The following is an 11,686-nucleotide window of genomic DNA, read 5'->3' as shown; positions in this document are numbered from 1 at the left end:
AGTCAAGACGGTTAATCGCAGGGTTCATTTACAATCTAGAGCAGGGATCTCAAACACGCGGCCCGCGGGCCAAATGTGGCCCGCAGGACACTAGTTTGAGGCCCCCGCCTTGATATGAAAGTTTAATGTTAGTGCGGCCTGCGCAAGTTTGATATGGATGCTGTATGGTATCATGTACTCAGAAAAAATTATTACGTTTGATTAATGTTCATTTTAAAGGTTAAATAACTGTTAATAGTTATCCTCCCTATCCGTGTGGAAGTGGTAAGTTTTTGGCTATTTAAGTTTAAAGGAAATAACTTGAAGGCTACCGTTTAGGTCACTAGCACTCTAGTTTGTGAGTTAGCATGTGTCTCAAGACCCTGCAGTTGCGCAATATGTTGTAAATAAAAAGAGTATAAATGTATGTATTATTATTATTATTATTATATTTATTTATTACTCATTGATTGATTTTCTTTATTCTTGATTTGTTTATTTATATTTCATCTTATTTTGTGTAGAAAAATAAAAAGTAAGATATTTGAGAACAGTGGAATGTTTTATCAGAGCTATTCTTGTAGAAAATTGGAACCAAAGCAAAGTTTTTTAATGTTTTTTTGTTTTTATTAAATGCATTTTTTTTTTTTAAAACCTGATGCAGCCCAGTCTCACCCATACCCGCGCTCCAGTGGCCCCCAAGTAAATTGAGTTTGAGACCCCTGATCTAGAGCGTGTTTTTATTGGCGGCACATTCTAAAAATACAATTAGCAAACAAGAAAGAGTAATACTAACGGCCCCTTTACCACGCAACTCAGGGCTTCCTTTTGTCATTGGGTGTCACTGTGACTAATTCAGGATGTGGACAAAACATAGATAGCTTCAACATAGCATGCTACGATGAATATCTGCCCTTGTAAAGTGGAGTTATTAACATTTTGTACATTTGCATAGGCTAAAATGTTTCACATTTTGTCAGCGCCCATCATCCAGCATCCATATTTTTTATTTGAGCTCATTTGATCAAAGCCCAAGAAGGGAAAACCTCCTATTTGATAGCGAACATAGGCCCTTCAGACTGTTTTGCCATCAAATGTGGTGACAATAGTTATATAGTTAATAGTTTTTGTCATACATACGGCATGCTACTAAGTGAGTTTTAGGAGTTTGTGTGCAAGACCCCTGAAATATCAATTTATTCTGACACGATTGAAAACTTTGGTGAGTTTTCATGCACCCCGGACCCTTTGATTTTCTTAGTTTTGGATGAAGTATGCTAATAATCAGATGTACTTGTAGTTTGCTGTGGTCCAAAACTAGAGTCAACAACTTTCCGGACATTTCTACTGTTTCTTGTATCGCATCTGTTTGGATTGGCAGTTCTTTTTTGAGAGAGGCCACCTCGATGCCCCCGTGGCCTCATCATGAGACGGGCCTTTCAAGCGGGGCGGGTGGGGTCACGCTCCAGCAACGCTGCCCATAGAAGGAGCCTCCTGAGGATTTTAGGCTTGTAGCAACAATCAGGAGAGGACTTGAAAAGATTTTGCTGGACTTTGAGTGGAGTCCATCTTGATGAGATGATGAGATGCTTTTTGATGTCAAAAGAAGCTGGGACAGATGTTGTCTCAGTCTGTTTGTCCTGACATGACTAATATTTCATTTCACAGAGGAACATTCCATCCAGCACGTAGACCAACTGTACCCTACATCATAATCATCATGTAGGTTTCAAATGACAACAAAGCTACGTCATGGTGGTGCCTCACTGACCGCCGCATGCAGTGGTCCATCTTGTCTTTGACTCTATGGACGACTATGTTGCACTCCCCTGGACAAACACAACACAGCTTTGTTACCATGGTTACCATACCTAGAAACCCCAGTAAAGAAATCGGTAAAGCAGTTTTATGTTCTGTATTTTTTGTACCAAAATGAACCAAGTTGAAAAAAGTTGGGAGTATTTACACGTCAAATGTTCAAAGAGAAAATGTTCAAAGTAAGACGTACTGGTTAAAAAGACAATGTGGCAAGGATTACTACTACTCCTACTACTATTACTACTACAAATATTGATGGTATAGCTACCAAGGGTAAATAACCAGCCAAATGTCTGTGTTTTTTCTTTTATGTGTCATATATTGTATATATTTTTATATTGTTTACAAAATCAAGGAATACGTTATTGGTCTTTGGAACAAATATGGTTTGATTGAGAGCTTTTATAGTTTCGTGTGTGTTATTCCGCTTATAATCACGATCAACAAATTAAAGGCAATATCATCCATCCTGAAAACTTTGCTGTAAAAAGTTAGTTTCGCCCAACCCCACCGGCGACTAGAACAGGACGCCACGCATGCGCATATCTGTACGTCTGCACACACCTGCGCGGTTCCGCGAGCACGAGCGCCTTGCAGCAGCGCCTGCGCGGCCACGAGGACCGCGCGGCCACAGGATAGAAGTGTGCGCACACTCGAGCCGAGGAGCGTGCGTGCATCAGTGCGTCCATGATCGGCGGGACTGGCAAAGTCAGCACAGGTAAGAACGACTAGAACGTTCTAAGGTTCTTTTTACGTCACAGGGTAAAGTTGTGCGGGTGTACCTAATGAAGTGGCCTGCATGACGTGATAGCGTCAAACAGATTGACTTAAATGTTACACACTTGATTATTTTGAAGGGTTAAATGTTGCATTGTATTTCTCAAGACAACTCCAGCATGCAGCCTTGTATGCTATAGACATACACGTCATTTATTGTTCCCCTCTATCTAAAGTTGGAAAGACTGTCATGGAGAGGAAGTTGGGTGAAAAATGGGACGCTTATAATGTTTTTTTTATAATTTTTAATTTTATTCACATGACTTAAGGAACAACAATTGCCAAAATGACACAATAAGTTGATTATGTTGGCCAAAAGGGAAATTAAATAGCTTAAAAGATGTGTTCTAGCTGGAAGATGTGTGGGTACCGTGCATCAATTATCCGTTAAAAGGCAATGTTGCATGTTGAAAATCCATCAATTGGTCACTACTCAGTAGTGGGTGTGTAACGTTATGTCATAATCACAGTTCGGTATATGATTTTTCCACTATGTTTGACCTATAAATATTGTTAGAATGTTGTATTGTCATGTTAAACGATGGCAAAATTTCAGATAATGAAGTTTGCGCATTTGGAAGTGAGCCCTTAAAGAAGTTGAGCTTTTTAGAACACGAGTTTTGTGACGTCAATGGGATCCAGACTTCCTTATATGGGCTGCAGATTTCCTGCACTCAGTAAATGTCCTTGGGAGCACTTGGGAGTTTGACCGTGTGTGGATGAATTAAATTTAAATAATTAGACGGTTTGGGCCAGAAGCAGGAAATCCATGAAAATGCTGCACAAACAGGTACAGAATGTGGACGATCTAGAAAACTTTCTGTGCATGTTATTGTGTGTAGCTGCTCTATACAAGTCCACAACTCAATAAAAAGGGCTAAAAATGAGCATAACCCTTTACGTTGACAGTTCAGTTCATTTTTGGTATGGTAAGGGAACAACAACATGAGTTGAAAAACTAACCATTGCTGGCATTACTTATTTTTATATTTGGTGATATTATGACAGTTTGTTGACATGGATTTCCTCCATTGGTGCATATTTTTATTTTTCTGTTTTCATTTGATATTTAATGCTCTTTTGGAAGGAATTTACATTTTGCACTGTTGTATCTTAAGGAGGTTCTAAGTAAGCAATGTATTGCAAAGAAGCATTAAAGTGAAATAGGCTCTTCATCAGCTGATCCAAAGTTTAAGACCACAGCCTTTAAAATGTTGGCAAAAATTTGGACTCAATGTCATTTTCTGTCAGGCATTCACACTGTCATGATCTCTTGATGGCAAAGGCAGAAAAAGCTTTCAGTCCTTGAACACGGTCAGATTGTTGTAACTCTCGCAATGCATCATTGCTGCTGAGGTTGGACGCAGTAAAGCAGTCATCTGAAACCTCTTCAAAGATCCTGACGGTCATGGAAAAGAAAGTCAAGTGGTAGACCCAATAAAATGTCACATGCCCTGAGCCGGAGGATCTGATTGGTGTGGAATTTGAACTTTTCTCTGATGAGAAAAAAATGTCACCTTGACGGTCCTGATGGCTCCCATTGGAGATCCCACCTGAGGAGGGGGCTCCATCAAAATCTGGGGGACTTTGTCCTTCAATGGAGCTTCAGGTTGTGCAGGGCTATCAAGCGGGAGATGGCTACATATGTGGAGATGTTGCGGACGTTCATGACTGAAGGCCTTCATCTGTGTGGAGAACTTCTTCCAGAGGAATAACTTCACTCTTTTGGACCATCCCGTGTGTTCGCCTGATCTAAATCCAATTGAGAACATTTGGGAATGGATGCAAAGGAAATTTCCAGTCAGTGGATACCCTCCATGAAGCCATCTTCACCACCTGGAGCACCTCCTGGAAACAGTGGCAGCAAGCATGACCATATGGTGATGAATAATAACGGTGCAGCTACTCATTACCGAGTCCTTTTTCGAAAATTTGATTCCGATTTTAGGGGGTGTTCAGGTCATTTTGGGATGTGAACTTAAACTTTGGATGAGCTGATGAACAGCCTATTTTGATTTAATGGTTTGATTTAATTTGCAATACATTTCTTACTTACTTTACTTTTACTTAAGCTTACTTTGCACTGAACAGGAAGTCAGTTGTAATTCTGTGCAACTAGATAGCAGTTATGTTGCTGTCCTGCTTAGCAATAATGATGATTTGTTACACTCCTACGACTTGGCGACAACTAGCAGAGGGCGCAATACACTTTGGACTAATTTGCTGCCAAAATGGGCATTTGGACAAAAAAAAAAGAACAATGTCATGTCATGAATGAATACTATGAATACTTGCTAATACCGGCGACTTGCTATGCTGAGGAATGCTTGAAAATGTCTGCTGCTGGTGAAAGAAGCACTCTGCCCTTGTCATTTTTTCTTTTAGATGGACAATCGTGTTGGATTCAGAAGGCGTCACACAGTCAGCATCACCTGACGCACTGGAAGGTGAGCAATGTCACAGTGGCAGCAATATGAAGCTAAACTATCCTTCAAATGGATGTTTGCAGTACTATATGAAAGCATCCGTACACACATGCAAACTAAAAAGAGCTTCCTGGGGTCAGTTTCCGCACTGCAGAGGAGCTCATTTCAACAGTCATGCTAAAATATTAACCAATCCCGTACGGCCGCAAAGTGTCAGGTGACAATTAAGTAAAGGCACAGGAGGCCGCCGCAGGAGGCGGCACTTTCCACAATGTATAGTATGTCATGCTAAACATCAGCAAACTCTATATGAAGAGTTACGCTGAACAGCCAGATAAATGCTCATCACGCTTGGTAATATATACCAAACTACAACATTTAAACAACATAAAAGATAACATTGATGAACAAAAAATAAACGTATTGGCCGCTAAGCAAGAGGAGACACCGCACCTTCCGGATGTGGGATACCGGGGCCTAACCCTGGAGTCAGGTCCCGCAGGGGAGGAGGGGGAACCTATACAGGTTTAAAAAACTATTTGAAAGTTTTCCCATAATGCATTGCATCTGAGCAAAGCATTCATTTAAGCTATTTTAAACTCATATTGGTACTTGTTTGTATATTTCTCAGTTATAGCTTTTGAGTGTTAAGTTGTTGTGTGATGAGATTAGTGTTCTTTGTCAGACTGTTACTGCTAAAATCGGCACCAGTACTAGTATGGAACCAAGTTTCATTACCCATCTTTACACATGCAGTCATCTATTGGCCACGTCTGATATTTTTTGTGCGCAGAAAAGCGGTCACATTTATTTAGATCACATTCAATGTAGCATGTTAATAACAGTACTTGAGATGTCAAGATGGGCTGAAAATGGCAAGCGTTTTGCCAGTTTTTATGATGAAATGAGAGTTGGGTATGTTAGTACTAGGGTGTGTTCACACTTGTGATCTGGTTCCAAAGCAGAAAACTTTGATGCTGGACTTATCAGTCATCTGTTGGGTTACACTGGCTTGTTGTATTTAGAAGTCTTTTGTGGGGAAATGATTTAAACGCACCACGGTCTCTTGTGGTCAGGTGATGCTGTGGCTCATGGCAGCGTTGCTGGCGCTGGTGGAGGACGTGTTGTCAGAGGAGGACAGTCCAGAGACCCATCTGGACCTGCAGCGTGTCCTCAGGCATCCCTCCTGGCCTCCTACACAAAACCCTGAAGAGGATGTTGACCCTCTTTGGCCAGAAGTCTTAGGTAGGCTTCCACCTTCTCTCCTTAGTACACGTGTACTTGTGCACACGTGTGTTGTCAACGGTGCCCCGAGGGTCCCTCCATCCTGATGCTAAGCTAACAGCTACAATGTGCTGCATGAAAGTAGTATCTTGTCACTGCTGAGTGACAAATATAGTCTGTGGAAGTCGGCCCGGACACTTTCAAGGCCGAGCGTGGCCTTGGTCACTGGAGCCAGGGTAAAAATAATTAATCCTGTCACGCCATCCATCCAGAGAGCTGATTGACTCGTTTGCTAGGAAATATGGTCAAACCTCGTTTTTGACAATAAAATCAAATAAAATTATTTCACATGTAAAATAAAAAATATTTTCTACTAAATGTACTTTTTGTTAATATTTTTGGACGTCTGAACAGATTCATTGGATTTACATGAAGAACGAATTAATAACGAAAACCAAGTACCACTGTAGAAGCACTAGTCCTCCTCAATGGCCTATGATGAAGCAGTTTAATAAGCATAAAATGTAGGACATTATAAATAAATACTGCTGTTCATTAACATGACGAACTTACCATTAAAGCAGTACATATGTGTGCTATTGATGATGATAATGACATCCAATACAACAGCTACTTTATATATGACTTATATAATCTATCATGTCAATCATGGGTCACATTAGGGCTGCACAAAAAAGTCGCAAAAAATTGGCAGAGCCCTCGATAACATGGCTATGTTAGACAAACGTAAAAAAACAATAAAATAATTTCAATTTCTCGTAATGTTTGTTGTTGTACAGTCACAGTTATTTGAAAGTTCTGCCGTTGAACCGTAACGTGAAATATTTGTGTGTAACTACAGTCACTGCTGTGTTGTGTGCATGTGTGTGTGTGCGTGTGTGTGTGTGTGTGTGTGTGGCGTGTCTCAACGTGGCTGAATTACCCGAGTGAGGAGTTCTTTGCCCGGGGAACATTTCTATGCATTTCTCCCTCATGATTACAAGTGTTCCTGTGGTAAACACGGAGGCATGAACTGACAAGCACCTCGGCCAGCGTTCTGCAATTGTAATTATCGTTCCCGTGGGGAACGCCGCACGACTTGAAGAGAAAGTGCAGGGCAGAGTCAGTTGTAGGTCCGGAAGCTGAAGTCTGTCAACAAGATGATGCAGTCCAATAATAAACAAATTGTTAAATGAATCGCTCTTAACCTTTTCAACCCCGAGTACCCGCCTGCCGGAGGCAAAGGGACTCTTGCTATATGTTATATTAATAAGAATGGATAATCATCATCACTATACCCAAGTTATACACATTATACTCTATTTTCCGGCCTATAAGCTTGTCCTAGAGTGCTACTCCTGTAGCACTGAAAATTACAATGAAAACATCAACAAAGAAGGAATGTCAGTTCTTGGTCTCTGATTTTATAAAATAAATTTCCCCCCCAAAATCCGACTTATAGACCAGTGCGACTTATGTTTGTTTTTCTTCTTCATTGTACATTTTGGGCAGGAGCGACTTATACTCAGGAGCGACTTCTAGTCCGGAAAATATGGTACAAATATACACGTCATACATACAGTCTAGCTATACTTGTCATGTTGTCAGTACACTGAGTGAGTCTAATTGTACTAATCAGATAACATCCTTCCATGTTACCATGCAATTAGCAAGCTAACAAAATGGCAACACAAATCACATTTTTATCGTTTTATGCACATAAAACAATTATAAATGAGATGAACATTTAAGGTTACGTTTATCTTCACAGTGTGAAGATAAAGTGTTCCCAAGACACCATGTGGCAGCCAAATCAACCCCGGCCATTTTCTTGTTTTGCCATGAGTTATTTCTTGAATTCATGAGTGTTTCTCACCTTCTTTAATGCTGGCACTTGCAATGTTATTTGTTCATTTGAGAAACAGTAATGAACTGAAGAATGAACTTGGCAAAAACAGGAAAGCGGTGGTGGTTGATCTCGCTGCCACACAGTCTTTGGGAACAGCCATCAAGAATCAGGTCTTCAATGAAGGTAGAAGTAACCTTAAATGTTCATTTATCCTTTTCATCAATCATTTGTATGTATTTTGAATTTTTTTCTACATGTCAAACTATAATTGTAAAACTATAAATACATGTTTTATGTTCATATTTTTGGCTTTCCGACATGAACTTGCTATACAACTAATTCTGTCTTCATTTTCCTGTATTTGGAAGAAGAATAGCCTCTGGCATTGGCGAAGGAACAGAAATGAAACATAATCCATGCAGTGATGAGGTATTTAGGAAAGAATTACCTGAAATCAATAAGTAGGTCAGGATACAACTTGTCTTTATGGTTTGTGTTGTAGTGGCACCTCAAGTTGAAGTCTTTCATTGTCAGTAATGTCAATAAATAAGTACACAGTTTCCCATCCTGCCTTAAAAAAAATAATTCTATCAACTTATCATGCTCATCTTGTCTTTATAAAGCAACATTTCAGCGTCTCATACCAGGCGCCCCTGCTGGTGAGAGACAGTAATTGCAATCATTTTCAGCTTTTATTTTTGAACATTTTTCTAATTGAATTGAGCCACCAGTTGCCCATGCCTGCCATACTTTGCTGTGTGCATGCCATCCATCAAAGAACGTGTGTTGTATGTTCTAGAAGAATGGACGCTGCTGGAGGAAGAGGATGTCCCGCATCAGAGCAGGTGGCGGCGTTCACATCATGACACAGACGTGAGCAGAGCTTCCAGGAGGAAGCGTAAGAGGACCAAGAGCAGCGGCGACTGCCGCGTGGAGAAGAGGCAAATGCGAGTGCGCGACCTCGGCCTGGGCTACGACTCGGACGAGATCATCCTCTTCAAGTACTGTGTGGGCTCGTGTCACGGCACCCGCAGGAACTACGACCTGGCACTCAGGGCCCTGGTGGCCCAGGGGAGCGTCTCGGGGCGCAAGGTCAGCAGCCAACCGTGCTGCCGACCCACGCGCTACGAGACTGTGTCCTTCATGGATGCCCACACCATGTGGCAGACCATCAAGTGGCTCTCTGCGGCCAACTGCAGCTGTGTGGGCTGACGAGGCAGTAGACGCTTCTACAGTGTTGTGTTTGGTGACGGTGTCCATGGAAGGAATGTTTTAATTAGGAGCGACTTCCTACAGTGAATGAGCTGAGGATGGAACCAGCAACCTTTACCACCCGAGAAAGCAGAGTGCGGGACTCACAAAGGCTGCTTCAAGAGTTGCAAGCTGAGGCACACTTGAGCTCTTCTCGGAAGCTGGCGAGGGTTTCCTTGTTGCTCCTGGAGGGAGGCCAGATACCTCCATAAAGCAGCCATGGCACCATGAGGATTGTCTGCTGCCAGCCTGGATTTAGAACAGCTTGCTTGAACTGTAAGATCCTCAGGCAAGGGGACATCCTAAGCAGGTCTTCAGCCAATATTTCTTTGAAGGATGCCCCCCCCCCCCCCACACACACTTTATTGCTGAGGTTGTGATGCTTTCACATGTTTGGTTGGCATGGCAACCATAGATGCTTCACACCCACCTTATCTGGAACTTTACCGGCCTGCATGTTTGCTCCACAGACATTATGTCCAAGTTAGCCTTCTGACTTCACACAGTATGGACAAAAGTATTGGGACAGCTAGAGGTCACTGATGTTGTACTTGTTCTCCAGTTCTTCCACAGCAAACTCCTCCACACATGCCTTTAGGGACCTCGCTTTTATGCACTGGGAACAGGAAAGCCTGAGCCAGCCAAAAGGACCGTGGCACTCAAGGTTGTTTGACCGCATTCCCGACCAAATGCTTTGGCATGCAAACACATTTCCTTCCGTGTGGATTTAGGATGGTCTTCGTAAGACCAAATGTTGCTCTCATCATGTGACACAAGTCTACCTTGCTTCCGGGGCAGCTCCACAACACCGTGTGGCTTCAATACACACAAACACACACCATGATGACCTCCATGTACGTAAAGTACATGCCACAGTAGCTGCATCGTCCTTGTTTACATCTCTGTCAACAGTGTGTTGTGGGATGCCATTACAAATATAGATGTGAGCCAAGCGTCGTTCACAGTGACGGCTTTTCAACACGTACTTTAATTTTAGATGCACAGAGACATGATACCATTAACAAGCATTTCGTCTTTTCAAACAAAGCACTCTTTGACTGTGTTTAAGTCTTGTTTGATCCAACCATGACTTGGACTTGTGATAATATATCCAGTATATAGATGCATGAATGCAGGAATGGTTATCATGTATGTATTCTTGGTAAGAGTAAAAACGTGTATGTTCAATATCAGGCTATGAATATTCGAGTGTATGTCTTAGTGGTGGTCACATAACGCCACAAGAATAGGTTTTACCTTGTTACTATTTTTGTTACTGAAAAAGCTCACAGAAAAAGTTTGACTTAGTAAAGTTACAAAACCTCAGGAATATTATCTGAATGTCACATTTTAGTTTGTTTCACAATGTTCTCCTTTTTTTATTTTTGCCTCCATTAAAGTGAATTGCATTTCTCTCATAACACTACGATCCTATTAAACACCAAAACAGTTTAGGCTGAAAGAACGTTAAGTAACATTTAAGGAAACATAGCCATCATCCAAAAGGTGAAAATTTGTGCTTAAGGTGGCTGTTAACATTGATTCATCAACACCATTTTCTCCTCCTTTCATAAAAAGTCTTAAAGGGAAGGTGACATGTAAAGTGCTGCTTTGAGATGCTCTGCATCATGTTGCCTTACTGTACATAGATATAAGATATTTATTGTTTAAATTATTCTATTTATTCTTCATTCTCATTAAACATCATCTGAGGATATTTATGAGTAATAAAGATCACTTTTATAAAATGCAGAACAAGGCCAAAGTCAGTTTTTCTTCTCACATTGACAGTCATTTCCTAAAATCCTTATGTGAATTGTTATCTTAATGGACTGTGATGCTCGCTTTAATGATCATGTGTAGACATGCATAAAGTTGTAGTTTATGGACTGTTAAGTTGACACAGGAATGCAATTAGTGGTGAGGCAGTCACTCACATTGGTAAAGGAATAATAAAAGGGAGGGAGTAAGTAAGTAAGTGAGTAATCTGAGTTAGATGATGATTATGAGTTAGATGTTTAATCTGCAAATATTATTGTCATGGACAGAGTTATTTCATCTATGATGCATTCTAACCACTGTTTTTGTACACAGTAAAATATTGTACAATTGTTATGGCCTTCGTGTTTGTATTTCTACAATGTGTCTGAATTGAGACACTGCCATCCTGTTTCTTTTTTGTAGTAATTAAAAACACTATTCAACAGATGTCTCTTCCGTGCGCTCAATTACTGTTTTTTGTCCTTAATATCACACAGTAAATGTAAAGGACAATATCGCCATCTAGGGGACAGTCTAGCTAAAAACCAAGCAGCTTTGCCTGATGTCTCATTTAAAAATGCAAACAGGTTAAGAATGAGAC

General features: G+C 40.9%; 1 protein-coding gene across 1 annotated transcript; it reads left to right on the top strand.

Moving 5' to 3' along the window:
- Positions 1–2,459: 2,459 nt before the first annotated feature.
- Positions 2,460–11,520, top strand: artn (artemin). The gene is made up of 4 exons (XM_058073068.2): positions 2,460–2,515; positions 4,960–5,021; positions 6,077–6,245; positions 8,873–11,520. Exons 1-4 carry the CDS (start codon positions 2,485–2,487, stop codon positions 9,283–9,285), a joined length of 675 nt encoding a protein of 224 aa, XP_057929051.2. The 5' UTR covers positions 2,460–2,484; the 3' UTR covers positions 9,286–11,520.
- Positions 11,521–11,686: the final 166 nt, after the last annotated feature.

The sequence above is a fragment of the Doryrhamphus excisus genome, linkage group LG4 (assembly GCF_037039965.1).
Source record: "Doryrhamphus excisus strain RoL-2023G ecotype Guam linkage group LG4, RoL_Dexc_Guam_v1.1, whole genome shotgun sequence".
NCBI classification, from domain to species: Eukaryota; Metazoa; Chordata; class Actinopteri; order Syngnathiformes; family Syngnathidae; genus Doryrhamphus; species Doryrhamphus excisus.
This window is presented reverse-complemented; position numbering and strand designations above follow the sequence as displayed.

What these genes read in the sequence shown, in the direction of transcription:
- artn (XM_058073068.2), top strand. Translation starts at nt 2,485, where the DNA reads ATGATCGGCGGGACTGGCAAAGTCAGCACAG. An exon ending in GACTGGCAAAGTCAGCACAG is followed by an intron (nt 2,516 to 4,959) that starts GTAAGAACGACT and finishes TTTTTCTTTTAG; the next exon opens with ATGGACAATCGTGTTGGATT. An exon ending in ATCACCTGACGCACTGGAAG is followed by an intron (nt 5,022 to 6,076) that starts GTGAGCAATGTC and finishes TCTTGTGGTCAG; the next exon opens with GTGATGCTGTGGCTCATGGC.